Source organism: Microcaecilia unicolor, chromosome 1, assembly GCF_901765095.1.
Source record: "Microcaecilia unicolor chromosome 1, aMicUni1.1, whole genome shotgun sequence".
Lineage (NCBI taxonomy): Eukaryota > Metazoa > Chordata > Amphibia > Gymnophiona > Siphonopidae > Microcaecilia > Microcaecilia unicolor.
In genome coordinates this window covers 733,534,435-733,551,164 of record NC_044031.1, presented here as the reverse complement: position 1 = coordinate 733,551,164, position 16,730 = coordinate 733,534,435, and the positions used below count along the sequence as shown (strand labels likewise).

General features: G+C 47.1%; 1 protein-coding gene across 3 annotated transcripts in view; it reads left to right on the top strand.

Moving 5' to 3' along the window:
- PRC1 (protein regulator of cytokinesis 1) overlaps positions 1-16,730 on the top strand; it is a 173,790-nt gene that overhangs the window by 86,026 nt on the left and 71,034 nt on the right. For 2 of the 3 annotated variants that reach the window (XM_030189665.1, XM_030189663.1), the window contains exons 11-12: positions 129-239; positions 508-618. In XM_030189665.1, the coding sequence (XP_030045525.1) occupies positions 129-239; positions 508-618 (222 nt within the window). The remainder of the gene's footprint in view (positions 1-128; positions 240-507; positions 619-16,730) is intronic. The other variant, XM_030189664.1, reaches the window with a different exon arrangement.

The window sequence follows — 16,730 nt, the reverse complement described above, 5'->3', positions numbered from 1 at the left end:
TTTCCCACCTATTTGCAGGCTCAATGTGGCTCAGTATGTCAGTATAACTTGTTTCAAAGTACAAAATCTATTTACAGAGTGGATATGTACAGTATATTTACATAAACATGGCATTTTAAAATATACAGCAAATGAAGAAGACTCGTCAGACAGAGGAAGAGATGTTATTTGGCAGTGTTCCAAAAACACCAGGCAAACGAAGAATCCTAGGACCAACTACCCCTAGCAAAATACGTAAGGTAAATATCCAGTAAATGCTAAATTTGAAAGGTATCTGATATCTAGACTTAGAATTTAGATAATGCTGTAAAAACATTGACACAGAAAATGACAGATAAAGAGCACTTGGTCCATTTAATCTGCGTAATTGTCTTTGGTAATGGATACATTCTTTTACCTACCATGGTGATCTTAGGTAATTAGTGATGAAGGGAAATTCTTTGCATGCATATTTTAACCCCTTGCCTCCCAGAGGTCATATTAATGTTCCCTGCTTTTTCCCTTCAGCTTAATACTACCTCAATTTCAAGTGGCACTTCCAACAGCACAATTCGTTCTGCCATCAGTGGGACACTCTGCCGTTCCCCTATTTCCCGCCCACCACCTTTGGGAGGCAAGGTCAGTGTGAAATGCATGATTTGCATGGCATTTTTGCATTGGTGGGTGTACTTATTGGAAGGGATTTTTGTTGTTTTGGTTTTTTTAAATGCTACCACAGCACTAACCCACAAAGTTTCTACAGACCTCTTAACACCTTGGTGTTGGGGTACTGCACGCTTTTTTTTTTTAACACGAGGCTTCTGTCTATCTTTTTCCGTAGTAGAAGCGTAAAATTAAACAAGTACCTATAATGAACCCAAGGAAACTACATGTTTCGGAGACCTAAGAATTAAGACTGAATTATTATACAATATAGTGATTTTTCCTAAGTCCACTTTTGACCGTGGGGGAGATTTACATATGCTATTTAAGGGTAAGGGTCATATGTTTGATATGCTGCTTTTGTGTGGTACAACTAAATCAATTTGCATATTATACAGGTAGTTGTGAGCCCACTAGGATTTGATTTTTGGTACCTGGGTCAATGAAGGATTCTCCGAGGACAAGTAGGTTTACAATTCTCACAAGTGGGTAGATGCTGTCCTCGCATCACCCGGTTCAGCAATATGCCATAGAAAAAAAACAAGAGCTTTTGGGAGCATGTGCAGCGCTCCAGTACTCTTGCGCCAGTGCCTTCCTGCCCGCAGTGCGAACGCACTAGCTCAGTTTCGCTTTTTCCACATGAGGAGCAGCTGCTTTCTATAGTAGCTCCTCACTTGTCTGGTTAGAGCATTTTTTTTTTTTTTTTTTGTACTGCCTTCGGCGATTTTCTCGCTTAACCCGCTCTTTTGTTGTGTACCAAAGAAAAAAATTTCCCTTTCCTTTTAGCCTATGTTTGTTTCCTTTGTTTTTGATGTGGACCGCTTTTAGTCCTGCCCGGTTGGGCTGTTTTTCTTGTGCCTTTTTCCCCTTTTTTTTCAGGCACCATCAATCTTTTGATTTAGCCGCTGTGGTTTTTCATTCTATGTCCACGAAGACTCCCAGTGGCTTCAAGCATTGTACTCGGTGCAACTGGACCATCCTGGGGAAGGACACCCATTCTTGGTGTCTTCAGTGCCTGGGGCCCAACCATAGCCCAGCCAACTGTGTCCTCTGGCTTTGTATGAAAAAGCGGACTCAGATTTCTCGAGAGGCTTAACGCGCCAAGATTTTTGCTGCCTGGTCCCTCAATGTCTGCATTGAGGTCGTCAGATCTAGCATCACACCTGTATCAGGAGCCCAGGTGTAAGGATGGCTGCTTCAAGGTCCCGTGACACTGGCCTCGAAGCAGTATTGAGTGGTTCTCCACCTGTCTTGAGGCCTCCTGCTGTTCAGCCCCCCCCCCCGGGGCCAGCCATTGTCGGGCCCAACCCAGAGGCGATGAGAGGATTCGACAATGTCCTTGTTGGCAGCAAGGAGGATAGGTGACATGCATCAGGCAAAGGCCAAGAAGCACCAACACTGATCTCCTTCAATGCATGGTGCTGGGAGCTCTGGGGTGCCAAATCCCCGGGGTGCTGAGGGATTCGGCACCCGAAAAGTGTCAACGTCAACAGGACCGCTCCCCCTCTAGATACGTCCCATCTTGGACCTAAGGGCCCTGAACAAATTCTTAGTTTGCGAAAAGTTCAGGATAGCTTCCCTAGGCTCCCTTCTTCCCGTGATTCAGGAAAACAATTGGCTATGCTCTCTGGACTTGAAGGATGCATATACGCACATCCCAATACTTCCAGCCTACCGGAAGTATCTTCAATTTTGGCTGGGACCACATCATTTTCAGTACTATGTGTTGCCTTTTGGCCTTGTGTCAGTTCCCATGGTCTTTTCCAAGTGTCTAGCGGTAGTCTCAGCGTTGCTACGTAGACTGGGATTTCATGTGTTCCCTTATCTAGACGATTGGCTGGTGAAGAGCACCTCGAAGGATGGTGCTCTGAAGTTCATGCAGATGATTATTCGGGTGCTGGAACTACTAAGTTTCATTATCAACTACCCCAAGGCCCATCTCCAGCCTGTTCAACAATTGGAGTTCATAGAAGCCTACCTTCCGGAGACGCGTGCAGACAATCTTCTTTCCCTAGCATCCAAGGTTCGGACATCGCAGCAGGTCACAGCTCTGCAGAAGTTGAGATTGTTGGGCCACATGGCTTCCACATTGTATGCTACACCCATGGCATGCCTGCACATGAGATCTGCTCAATGGACCCTGGCTTCTCAGTGGTACCGATACACGGTGAAACTAGAGCATATCCAAATGTCACCAGAGCTTGTTTGCTTTTTTTCATTGGTGGACAATTAGGTCCAATTTGACCTAGGCACTTCCATTCTAAATTCCTCAGCCGCAAAAGGTGCTGACAATGGATGCATGTCTCCTGGGATGGGCAGCACTCGAGGAGCTTGGTCCCTCCAGGAAACAAATCTTCAGATCAATCTCCTGGAGCTTCGAGCGATCAGGAACGCTCTAAAGGCTTTCAGAGATTGTCCCATCAAATTATTCTAATTCAAACAATCAGGTTGCAATGTATTACACCAACAAGCAGGGGAGGAGGGGGCACCAGATCTTGCCCTCTGTGTCTGGAAGCCGTCCAGATGTGGCATTGGGCACGCCGTCACGGCATGTTTCTCCAAGCCACTTATCTGGCAGGCGTAAACAACGACCTGGCCGACAGGCTGAGCAGGATAATGCAACCGCATGGGTGGTCTCTTGGGCACCATTTCTGTGGATCTTTTTGCCACTCAGATTAACCACATGGGTCCTAAGTTCTGTTCCAGGCTTCTGGCCAACGAAAGACTAGTGTTGGATGCCTTCCTTCTACGTTGGGGGACAGGCCGCCTGTATGCGTACCCTCTGATACCTCTGGTGGGAAAGACTTTGTTGAAACTCAAGCAAGACCCCGGGACCATGATTCTGATTGCACCCTACTGGCCACGACAGATATAGTTCCCTCTTCTTCTGGAATTGTACTCCAAAGAACTGTGGAGTTTGGAGTGTTTTCTGACTCTCATAACACAGAACTAGGGGTCACATCTACATCCCAACCTCCAGTCTCTGGCTTTCACGGCCTGTATGTTGGAACCATAGAACTTGCTTCTTGGGTCTTTCGGTTGGTGACTCATGGGTGTTGCTGGCTTCCAGGAAAGATTCCACTAAGAGGTGTTATTCTTTTAAATGGAGGAGGTTTGCCATCTGGTGTGAGAGCAAGGCCATAGATCCCCTTTCTTGTCCTACACAGACCCTGCTTGAATACCCTGTACACTTACCAGAGTCTGGTCTCAAGGCCAACTCCGTAAGGGTTCACTTTAGTGCAATTAGTGCTTCAACTTGTGGAAGGTAAGCCCATCTCTGGACAACCTCTAGTTCGCTTCATGAGAGGTTTGCTCTTGTCAAAGGCCCCTGTCAAACCTCCACCATTGTCATGGGATTCCAATGTCATTCTCATCCAGCTGATGAAAGCTCCTTTTGAGCCACTGAATTCCTGCCATCTGAAGTACTTGACCTGGAAGGTCATTTTCTTGGTGGTTGTTACTTTAGCTCGTAGGGTCAGTGAGCTTCAGGCCTTAGTAGTGGATGCACCTTATACTATACTAAGTTTCATCACAAGAGAGTATTCCTCCGCACGCACCCCAAGTTCCTTCCGAAGGTGGTGTCGGAGTTCCATCTGAACCAGTCAATTGTCTTGCCAACATTCTTTCTCCGACCTCATGCCCATCCTGGCGAACGCAGCTTGCACACTTTGGACTGCAAGAGAGCTTTGGCATTTTACATGAAGCGGACCAAGTCCTTCAGACAATCTGCCCAGCTTTTTCTTTTGATCCCAACAGGATGGGGGTCGCCATCGGGGAAACGCACCATATCCAATTGGCTAGCTGATTGCATTTCTTTCACTTATGCCCATGCTGGGCTGTCTTTGGAGGGTCATGTCATGTCTCATAATGTCAGGGCCATGGTTGCGTCAGTGGGCTACTTGAATTCAGCTTCCATTGAAGAGATTTGCAAGGTTTCGATGTGGTTTTCAGTCTACACATTCACATCTCACTACTGCCTTGTGCAGGATACCCGACGCGATAGTTGGTTTGGGCAGTTGGTATTGCAGAATCTGTTTGGGGTGTCAAATCCAGCTCCAGACGACGGGCGGGAAGACACTTGAGCACGCGCGTTGGAGTGCAGTTCACCCTTCTGAACGGTCTATTTTTTTCTATGGTAATATTGCCAGGCGACTCAGGAACAGATTCTACTCGTGAGAATAAAAAGCCTGCTGTGCTCGGAGAATACCTTCTACAGGTAAGTATCTTTGCTTTATTCGCAGTTCTTAGCTATCAACATTTCACTATAAGATTCACGTTTTATCTTAGAAATGTAGGGCTTTTTTTTTTTTTAGATTCACTCCTATCTTTGTCACTTCATTGGTTGCCAGTGATGTATAGAGTATGTTTTATGATTTATGGTATCCAATTTATGCACATATTCCAGTGTAGTTTTTGAAAGTGTTGAATACTTTATCAGCCAACTCAATTGCTGCATTTGGAAGTGATGAAGCAATTGGGTGTGCCATCTGCCACAGCATGAGACTTGTGCCCGTGCCTTTTCAATAGCTGGACCTTTATTGTGGAATAAAGTTCAAGGTACTCTGAGATCAGGTGTAAATCTTTTATCGGTTTAAGAGGTACTTGAAGGCTCACTATTTTGTGAAAGCATTTTTGGAATGTAACATATACATAGTAGATGACGGCAGAAAAAGACCTGCACGGTCCATCTAGTCTGCCCAACAAGATAAACTCATATGCGCTACTTTTTGTGTATACCTTACCTTGATTTGTATCTGCCATTTTCAGGGCACAGACCGTAGAAGTCTTGCCCAGTACTAGCCCCGCCTCCCAACCACCAGCCCTGCCTCCCCCCACCAGCTCTGCCACCCAATCTCCGCTAAGCTTCTGAGGATTCATTCCTTCTGAACAGGATTCATTTATGTTTATCCCACTCATGTTTGAATTCCGTTACCGTTTTCATCTCACCACCTCCCGCAGGAGGGCATTCCAAGTATCCACCACTCTCTCCGTGAAAAAATATTTTTCTGAAGTTTTACTTTGGCGCTTTATTGACGATATCTTTTTTATGTGGTGTGGAGATCAAGTTCGACAATCAATTCATTGAATATTTAAATCGGTGTGATCACAATCTTAGATTTATGTCATCTAGAAGTTCTGATCATCATATTCATTTTCTTGTTATTGATATTTTTTATGTGGCTGGGATGTTTCAGATATCTATTTATAAAAACAGACACTGATAAGAACATGCTGCTTCATTACCAGAGTCACTGTCCAAGAGCCTTGCATAATAGTACTCCATTTAGCCAGTTTTTGCGGCTAAAGAGGCTATGCTCTTCAGATATAGATTTTAAATTGCAAGCTAAGTAAATGTTGTCTGGCTTTTGGGAGAAAGGTTATCCTGAGAGCTTAAGAAAGCTTTTAAAAGAGCTACCGTGAATGGTTTCAGCCCTTGACAACGTGAAGCATCTACCTCCCCAGTTTGTGTTCTGCCTTACTCTTCATATATGCAAAGTTATCTATAAGCACTGGAATGTTTTGGGTGCACATACTCAATTCAGTCTCTCCCTAAGATTGCCTTTAAATGCAAAGAGAAATTTAGGAGAATTTTTTGCTAACTCTTCTATGATTACTGCTAATGATGATGAACCCCAGGGTCATTCCCCTTGTGGTCAGTGCTTGTATTGCACTTATTCTAGGACTGTAACGTTTGTTACTATACCTAATGCTAATAAGCATTTTTTCTGAACAATGTCACTAATTGTAATTCTGTGCAAGTGGTGTACTGTGTGATTTACCCATGTCAAAAGATGTATATTGGGAAAACCAGATGTGCTATTAAATATCGTGTGGCTGTATTTAAGCTGTATTCGCACTGGTAAAATTGAAGCCCCACTGGTAGAACATTGGCGCTTTGCTACTAACAGACTTGAGGTTTAAAATGCCAGATTCACAAGCCTAAGGGAGGAGATGTTTCTCGTAAGCTATTATATCAAGAGCAAAAATTGATATTTTTTTTTTTTGTGGAACACGATTAATCCTAGTGGTTTAAAAAAAAAAAAAGAGGTTGAATGACCATAGGGTGGTTGACTCCGTCAGTACCCAATCCAAAACTTTTGAATCATGACGCCAAGTTTTGATGATGTATTCAAATGACTTTACAAGCATTGCTTGTAAGTTTCACTCTTCTGAGATCCACTGATGGTCTTGATCTGTGAGTAGTTAAAGGACTGTTTTGAAAATGACATTTTTTGAAGATTTTTGTATCTATTAAGAGTATAGTTTTGGAAGCTCTTCATTGAAAATAGTTTTGTTGCAACAATTTTTTTTGTTTTTTTCTGTTTACTGATTTGATGTTTTTGGATTCATCCTCCTGAAGAACTCTACTGGTGAAACTATTGGTTTTATGGAGTTTATTTTTGATTTTGGACACTTGTTTGATCTGGCATGCCAGCACTGCTCTACGTGAGATGATCTGTTTGCATCTGATTGCAACATTATCTGCAACTTATTGCTACATCATCAGCTACAAATAAGTCTTCTTTGTATTATTTGCCTCAATAATTGTTTTAGTTGTGAAGAATGTTATGAAGAATTGCTGAAGGCATTAGAAACATAAAAACATGATGGCAGATAAAGGCCATATGACCCATCCAGTCTGCCCATCCTTTGTAACCCCTAATTCTTCCTGTTCCTAAGCGATCCCACATGCTTATCCTATGCCTTTTTAAATTCTGGAACAGTCCTCGACTCCACCACTTCCACCAGGAGGCCACTCCACGCCTCCACCACCCTTTCTGTGAAATAATCAGGGCTTTTTTGAGGGAGAACTTGGAGGTACTGAGTACCGGCACCTTTTCCATTGTCTGCTAAATTTGACCCATGGATCCCAAGTTTTAATGAAAGATCTCAGGCTCTACACACCAATTCTGCCTTGTCATAGATTCTGTGACTGGTTGCAGGGGGCCTGGCTATTGTAGGGTGGGTCCCCCCTCAGTGATCACCCCATCCCAGAAGGGTGGCCTGGCATTTGAGTACTGGCACCTTTCTTCACTAGGAAAAAATGCACTGAAAATAATACTTCCTTAGGTTACTCCTAAGCCTATTCCCTCTTATCTTTGTCGTATGCCCCCTCATTCCAGAGCTCTCCTTCATTTGAAAAAGGCTCTCTTCCTGTACATAAATGCCCTTGAGATATTTAAACGTTTCTATCATATCTCCTCTCTCCCTCCTCTCTTCCAGCGTATACATGTTGAGGTTCATAAGCCTGTCCCTATAATTTTTGCATTCAAGACCGCTTACTAATTTCGTAGCCACCCTCTGGACCAACTCCATCCGGTTTATATCTTTCCATAGGTGCGGTCTCCAGAACTGCACGCAGTACTCCAAATGAGGCCTCACCAGAGACTTAAACAACGGCACTATCACCTCCTTTTTCCTACTACTAGTACTATTTATCATTTCTAAAGCGCTACCAGGGTTGCGCAGCGCTGCATAATTAACAAAGAAGGACAGTCCCTGCTCAAAGGAGCTTACAATCTAAAGGACAAAAAGTGCAGTCAATCAAGATTGAGGCAGTCTAGATTTCCTGAATAGAGGTACAATGGTTAGGTGCCGAAAGCGACATTGAAGAGGTGGGCTTTGAGCAAGGATTTGAAGATGGGTAGGGAGGGGGCTTGGCGTATGGGCTCAGGGAGTTTATTCCACGCATAGGGTGAGGCAGAAAGGACGGAGTCTGGAGTTGGCTGTGGTGGAGAAGGGTACTGAGAGGAGGGATTTGTCCTGTGAGCGGAGGTTATGGGTAGGAGCCTAAGGGGAGATGAGGGTAGAGAGGTAGTGAGGGGCTGCAGATTGAGTGCATTTGTAGGTTAGTAGGAGAAGCTTGAACTGTATGCGGTACCTGATCAGAAGCCAGTGAAGTGACTTGAGGAGAGGGGTGATATGAGCATATCGGTCTAGGCGGAAGATAAGACGCGCAGCAGAGTTCTGAACGGATTGAAGGGGAGATAGATGGTTAAGTGGGAGGCCAGTGAGGAGTAGGTTGCAATAGTCAAGGCGAGAGGTAATGAGAGAGTGGATGAGAGTTCGGGTGGTGTGCTCAGAGAGGAAAGGGCGAATTTTGCTGATGTTATAAAGAAGCAACAGGTCTTGACTGTCTGCTGGATATGGGCAGAGAAGGAGAGGGAGGAGTCGAAGATGACTCCAAGGTTGCTGGCAGATGAGACAGGGAGGATGAGGGTGTTATCGACTGAAATAGAGAGTGGAGGGAGAGGAGAAGTGGGTTTGGGTGGAAAGACAATGAGCTCGGTCTTGGCCATGTTCAGTTTCAGGTGGCGGTTGGACATCCAGGCAGCAATGTCGGATAAGCAGGCCGATATTTTGGCCTGGGTTTCAGCAGTGATGTCTGGTGTGGAGAGATAAAGCTGGATGTCGTCAGCATAAAGATGATATTGGAAACCATGAGATGAGATCAGCGAGCCCAGGGAAGAGATGTAGATTGAAAAAAAGAAGGGGTCCAAGGACAGATCCCTGAGGAACTCCAACAGAGAGCGGGATGGGGGTGGAGGAAGATCCATGAGAATGTACTCTGAAGGTACGGTGGGAGAGATAAGAGGAGAACCAGGAGAGGACAGAGCCCTGGAACCCAAATGAGGATAGTGTAGCAAGAAGTAAATTATGATTGACAGTGTCAAAAGCAGCGGATAGGTCGAGGAGGATGAGGATGGAGTAGTGACCTTTGGATTTGGCAAGGAACAGATCATTACAGACTTTGAGTGCCGTTTCTGTCGAGTGTAGAGGGCGAAAATCGGATTGAAGTGGATCGAAGATGGCATGAGAGGAGCGGCTGTGAATGGCGCGTTCAAGTATCTTGGAGAGGGAAGGGTAGGAGGGAGATGGGGCAGTAGTTGGAAGGGCAGGTAGGGTCAAGTGATGGTTTTTTGAGGAGTGGTGTGACTACAGCATGCTTGAAGGAGTCGGGGACAGTTGCAGTGGAGAGAGAGGTTGAGGATATGACAGATGGGGGGGGGGGTGACAGTAGGAGAGATGGTGTTTAGTACGTTAGTGGGGATGGGATCAGAGGGACAGGTGGTGCATTTTGAGGAGGAAAGAAGGTGGGCAGTTTCCTCCTCGGTGATATCAGGAAAAGAGGAGGCGGCCTGGGTTGGTTGGTTGAGGGAGTGGGTTAAAGGGTGAAGAGGAAGAGGTGGCTTGGTAGTGAATTCAAGGTTGATCTTCTGCACCTTGTCACGGAAGTAGTCAACCAGTGATTGAGGAGAGAGTGAGGGGGGGTGGGAGCGGAGGGCACTTTGAGGAGGGAGTTAAGGATGGCGAAGAGATGACGAGGGTTGGAGCCGAGAGATTTAGTCACTTGGGTGCAATAGTCCTGTTTGGCAAGGAATAGGGAGGACTGGAAGGAGGATAGCATGAATTTGTAATGAATGAAGTCGCTATGGGTGCGAGATTTCCTCCAGAGGCGTTCAGCAGATCGGGCGCAGGAGTGAAGATAACGGATGCAAGGGGTCAGCCAGGGCTGGGGTTTAGTACGCCTTGTGGGACGGGAGATGGATGGTGCAAGGGTGTCCAGAGCAGAGGAAAGAGTTGCATTGTAAGTAGAGACAGCCTTGTTGACAGACTCGGAGGACATGATGGACGGGAGGAGATTAGAGATACTAGAGGATAAGGTGGGAGGGTCAACAGCCTGGAGATTCCTGAAAGTAGTGGTTAGTGTTGGGCGGGACTGAGGGGGGGGTGATGAAGTGTGAAGGTGATCAGGCGATGATCTGAGAGAGGAAGAGCAGAGGCGCAGAAATTGGAGGGTGAGCAGGTAGAGAAGAGGACGAGGTCAAGACAATGGTCAGTTTGGTGAATAGGGGTGGTGGAGCCCAGCAGGAGGTTGAAGGAGGATGTCAGAGTGAGGAACTGAGAAGCGCAAGAGTCAGATGGGTTGTCGGCGTGTATGTTAAAGTCTCCAAGAATGAGGGACGGAGATGGTCCCTCATGCTGGTCATGCCTCTCTTCATGCACACAAGCAAGCATCCTTCTGGCTTTGGCCGTCGCTTTTCTACCTGTTTGAAAGCTTTAAGGTCGTCAGACACAATCACCCCCAAGTCCCGCTGTTAATCACTGCCATTTGAATTTTCTGAATTTTATGTTTACCTTTTTTTTTTTTTTTAACAAATGTTTTAACATCATTTTCAAGGCTATACACTTGATCAAGAAAGTATTAATACAATTACACAATTATATAGGAAATCATCATACAAAGATGTGAGTAATTATTGTTTAGCACTCAAGTCCACAATAATAATATGGATCCAAGATTTTCAAAAATATGAAACAGGAAATTAATATAAGAATAATTACATAGGTTATGCTGCACCTAGAGGGGACAAAGATATTCTATTTATTTGAACCTCCAGTTCTTTTAGAAGTTATGAAAGTTGTCAATTGTGAAGGGTTGAAAAACACATATCTAATCAAATCGAATAATGCATTTCCAAGGGAACCTTAAATGAAAGATACCACCTAACTGGAGACCCGCATGTTTTAATAAGATAAGTTGTTTTCGTCGCTTCTGAGTTTCTTTTGCTATGTCAGGAAACATATTAATTCTCAAACCCAGTAATAGTTTATCTCTATTTTTAAAGACTAGTCGAAAGAGCCATTGCTTGTCCAGTGTTAAAGAAACCGTTGCTATTAGTGTTGCAGGTTGTACTTGTTCTACTTCAGATGTTTCTAGGAATGCTGTCAGATCCAAAGAATCTTTATTTTCTTGAGAAATTTATTTTTTTGAGGAATATAGTATACCTGTTTGCATGGAGGCAAGTTTGACTCGGGTACCTCTAAAATTTCTAGAAGATATCTTTTAATCATTTCCGTGGGCTTCACCATTTTTATTCTTGGAAAATTTATAAATCTTATTCTCCGAGGACAAGCAGGCTCCATATTCTTACATGTGGGTCGTCCTCCGCGACGGCCCAGGAGACCGGAACTTTTCTTTAGAAAAAACCAGAAGTTTTGAGAGGCTCGCCCGCGCGGGCCCGAGCGCATGCGCGAGCGTGACTGAACTAGTTTCTTTTTTTTTCTGGGATTGAGGAGAGTTGTTTTTGGACCGCTCTCCTTCGTTTTCGTTTTTCACTCAGGAGACCGTGATTTTTTGCATTTTACGTGCCCTTTTCTTCTTTTTCTTCTTTTCTCTTTTTTCTTCTCCTTCAAAATAAAAAAAAGAAATAGAAAAAACTTGTTCCTTTATTTTTTTTAGTTTTCTGCCCGGTTGGAAGTTTCCTTTCTTCCGTTTGCGGCCGCCCTCAGGCTGCTCAGTCGCGTTTTTTCCCATGCCTTTTCCATTGGCACAATCAAGCCGTTTAATTTCTCGGACGCTATTTTTCCGTCCATGACATCGAGGACTCCCAGCGACTTCAAGCACTGTACTCGCTGCAACCAGACCATCTCAAGTACCGACCCCCACGCGTGGTGCCTTCAGTGTCTTGGGCTTGATCATCTTCTGGCTGCTTGTAAGCTGTTCAAGTTGATGAAAAAGAGAACCCAGGTAGCTCGAGAGGCTCAGCGTGAGCGGCTTTTCCCAGATCGGTCCAGTCCTTCGACGACGGCATCAACATCGGTACCGAGGTCGTCGACGTCGAGGGAAGCAGCACCAAGAGTCCAGGTAATGGCTGCCGAAAGACCACTTCGAGCTGAGAGCAGCGAGGCATCGAGCAGGTCTCCACCTGTCTCGAGGCCTACTGCTATGCAGGTCCCCTGGGACCGACCCTCGTTGGTACCGAGGAGTGTCGATGACTGGCGAAGGCGAAGAAGCACCGTCATCAATTTCCTCATGGTACCGAGAGCTCCGGGGAGCCGAAGGAGTCGGCACCCGAGAAGCGGCTCCGGGAGGACCGCTCACCCTCCATTCAGGAGGTGCCGATGCGTCGGTCGTCCGGCAGCCTGGTACCGGCTCTCGAGCCCCTTCAGATTCTGGCACCGACTCCTGCACTGGCCCCACAGCCTTTTCCGATGACAGCTCTCGATGAGCATCTATGGACCATTCTTCCAGAACTTCTGGAAGGACTGCTCCGTCAGTCTGCTTCGGTACCAGAGGTACTTGTGCCTCCCGTACCTACTGCTGAGACAGATTCTGGCCCATCTCCTGTGAGGAGGTTCCTGCCTTCACTGGAGCTGGTTACCACCTGGGTTGACTCTCCCTCGACGTCGGTGGAGGAGGCAAGAGTCGACTTCTCGACATCCCCCGCGAGGATGTCGATCCTCGAAGTCGAGACAGGCTCGGGTTCGGGCTGCTCTTCGAGAGCTTTTGTCCGACACCGAAGAGGAGCACTCATGGGGAGAGGAGGAAGACCCCAGGTATTTTTCGGAAGAAGACTCCCAGGGGCTTCCTTCTTGATCCTACTCTGCCTATTGAAGTTAGACAGTCTCCACCTCAGAGTCTTTCTTTTTCATCTTTTGTGCGGGAAATGTATAAGGACATTCCATTTCCCATGGAGGCTGTGAATGAGCCCATGGCTGAGATGTTCGAGGTCCTGGATTATCCTTCTCCGCCTGCAGAGGTTGCAATGGCCCCCCCTGCACAATACACTCAGGGAAGTGATGTTGCGGAATTGGTCTTGCCCTCTCTCTAATTCAGTTGTCAACAAGAAGTCCAGTACAGAGTCCATGGTGAGCCTGTGATGGTGAAGGCCCAACTGCCTCACGATTCTATGGTGGTGGACTCTGCTCTCAGGAGAGACAAGAGTACTAGAGACTATGCCTCTGTGCCCCCGGGCAGAGAGTCTAGGACCTTGGATTCTTTTGGGAGGCGTACATATCAGGCTGGAATGCTCGCCGCCAAGATCCAAACATACCAGCTGTACACCAGCATTCACTTGCGGAACTCAGTTAAGCAACTGTCCAGTTTAGTTGACGCTCTTCCTCCGGAACTTGCTGAACCTTTTCACCAGGTGGTCAGGCAGCAGAAGGCGTGTCGCAAATTCCTGGCCAGGGGGGCTTATGACACTTTTGATGCCGCATCCCAAGTAGCTGCACAGGGTATCATGATTCGCAGACTCTCATGGCTGCGTGTCTCGGACCTGGATCAGAAGACCCAGCAGCGAATGGCGGATGTTCCTTGCCGGGGAGATAAGGTTGAGGATATGGTCGATACCCTCAAGAAGCATCATGATGCTATGGATTCTCTCTCCCGCCGGACGCCTTCTTCCACTACTTCCTCCTTTAGGAGGTTTTTTGGAGGGAGGAGGAGTGCTCCCTATTCCTGTAAGAGGCATAGGTACACTCCTGCCTCTCGACAGCCTGTTCAGGCTGGCTCCCAGCAGGCTCGCTCTCGTCAGCAGCGTGCGCCGAAGGCCCCTCCAGCTCCCCAGCAAAAACAAGGGACGGGTTTTTGACTGGCTCCGGAGCAGCATAGCCGAGGTAACAGTATCCGTGCCGGACGATCTGCCTGTTCGGGGGGGGGGGGGTGATATTTTTTCACCAAAGGTGGCCTCTTCTAACCTCCGATAGGTGGGTTCTTCAGATAGTCCATTTAGGATACGCTCTCAATCTGGAATCAAAACCTCCAAATTGCCCACCAGGAGCTCAATCCTTCAGCTCCCAGCATAAGCAGGTACTTGCAGAGGAACCCTCCGCCCTTCTGAAATATGCGGTCGAGCCTGTTCCACCAGGGGAAAAAGGGCTGGGATTCTATTCCAGGTACTTCCTTGTGCAAAAGAAAACAGGGGGAGGGGTCCCATTCTACACCTATGGGCTCTGAAGAAATTTCTAGTCCGAGAAAAGTTCAGGATGCTTTCCCTGGGCACCCTTCTTCCCATGAGTCAGGAAAACGATTGGCTATGCTCTCTGGACTTAAAGGACGCCTATACTCGCATCTCGGTTCTTCCAGCTCACAGGAAGTACTTTCAATTTCGTCTGGGAACTCAGCATTTTCAGTACTGCTGCTGCCCTTTGGTCTAGCATCTGCGCCCAGGGTCTTTACAAAGTGCTTGGCAGTTGTCGCAGCATCTCTACGCAGACTGGGAGTGCATGTGTTCCCTTATCTCGACGATTGGCTGGTAAAGAACACCACGGAGGTAGGAGTTCTACGATCCATGCAAATTACTATTCAACTGCTCGAACTGCTGGGGTTTGTAATAAATTATCCCAAGTCCCACCTAGTTCCAGTTCAGAAATTGGAATTCATAGGAGCTCTGTTGAACACAAGGACGTCTCGAGCTTATCTCCCTCAGGCAAGGGCGGACAATCTTGTAGCCTTAGTGTCCTCGGCTCGAACATCTCAACAGATCACAGCTCGGCAAATATTGAGGTTTCTCGGCCACGTGGCCTCCACAGTTCATGTGACTCCCATGACACGTCTACATATGAGATCAGCTCAATTTACCCTAGCTTCCCAGTGGTGTCACGCCACAGGGAATCTAGAAGATGCCATCCGCCTGCCCGCCAGTTGTCGCAATTCACTGCGCTGGTGGACAATTCGGACCAATTTGACCCTGGGACGCCCGCAAAAAGTGCTGACGACGGATGCATCTCTCCAGGGGTGGGGAGTTCATGTCGATGGGCTCCACACCCAAGGGGTGTGGTCCCTCCAGGAACACAGTCTTCAGATCAATCTCCTGGAGCTCCGAGCGGTCTGGAACGCACTGAAGGCCTTCAGGGATCGGCTGTCCTCCCAGATTATCCAAATTCGGACAGACAATCACGTTGCAATGTATTACATCAACAAGCAGGGGGGCACCAGATCTCGCCCTCTGTGTCAGGAGGCCGTCAGGATGTGGCGATGGGCAAGCCAGCATGTCATGCTTCTCCAAGCCACATACCTGGCAGGCGTAAACAACAGTCTGGCCGACAGGCTGAGCAGACTCATGCAACCGCATGAGTGGTCGCTCCATTCCTGGGTGGTACGCAAGATCTTCCGAGAGTGGGGCACTCCCTCAGTGGACATTTTTGCCTCCCAGACCAATCACAAGCTGCCTCAGTTCTGTTCCAGACTTCAGGCACACGGCAGACTGGCGTCGGATGCCTTTCTCCTTCATTGGGGAAAGGGCCTCCTGTACGCATATCCTCCCATACCTTTGGTGGGGAAGACCTTACTGAAGCTCAAGCAAGACCGCGGCACCATGATTCTGATCGCGCCCTTTTGGGCCCATCAGATCTGGTTCCCCCTTCTTCTGGAGTTGTCCTCCGAAGAACAGTGGAGATTGGAGTGTTTTCCAACTCTCATTTCGCAGAAAGCCGGAGCGCTTCTGCACCCCAACCTTCAGTCTCTGGCTCTCACGGCCTGGATGTTGAGGGCGTAGATTTCGCTTCTTTGGGTCTGTCTGAGGGAGTCTCCCGCATCTTGCTTGCCTCTCGGAAGGATTCCACTAAAAAGAGTTACTTTTTTAAGTGGAGGAGGTTTGTCGTTTGGTGTGAGAGCATGGCCCTGGAACCTCGTTCTTGTCCTGCGCAGAACCTGCTTGAATACCTTCTACACTTATCAGAGTCGGGTCTCAAGACCAACTCAGTAAGGAATCACCTTAGTGCAATTAGTGCTTACCATCATCGTGTAAAGGGAAAAGCCATCTCTGGAGAGCCTTTAGTCGTTCGATTCATAAGAGGCTTGCTTTTGTCAAAGCCCCCTGTCAAGCCTCCTGCAGTGTCATGGAATCTCAACGTTGTCCCCACCCAGCTGATGAAACCTCCTTTTGAGCCACTAAATTCCTGCCATCTGAAGTACTTGACCTGGAAGGTCATTTTCTTGGTGGCAGTTACTTCAGCTCGTAGTCAGTGAGCTTCAAGCCCTGGTAGCTCATGCTCCTTATACTAAATTTCACCATAACAGAGTAGTCCTCCGCACTCACCCTAAGTTCCTGCCAAAGGTGGTGTCGGAGTTCCATCTTAACCAGTCAATTGTCTTGCCAACATTCTTTTCCCGTCCTCATACCCGCCCTGCTGAACGTCAGTTGCATACATTGGACTGCGATTTAACCTAGTGCATTTTTCCATCTTTGTAAAAGACCAACGCAAAAGGGTGCCTCCATCGGTATCGAATGCCCAAATCGCGTAGTCTGGCTGTGACAATGCTTCAGATTGGACTGTCGTTTCAAAGTGGCTGACACCAG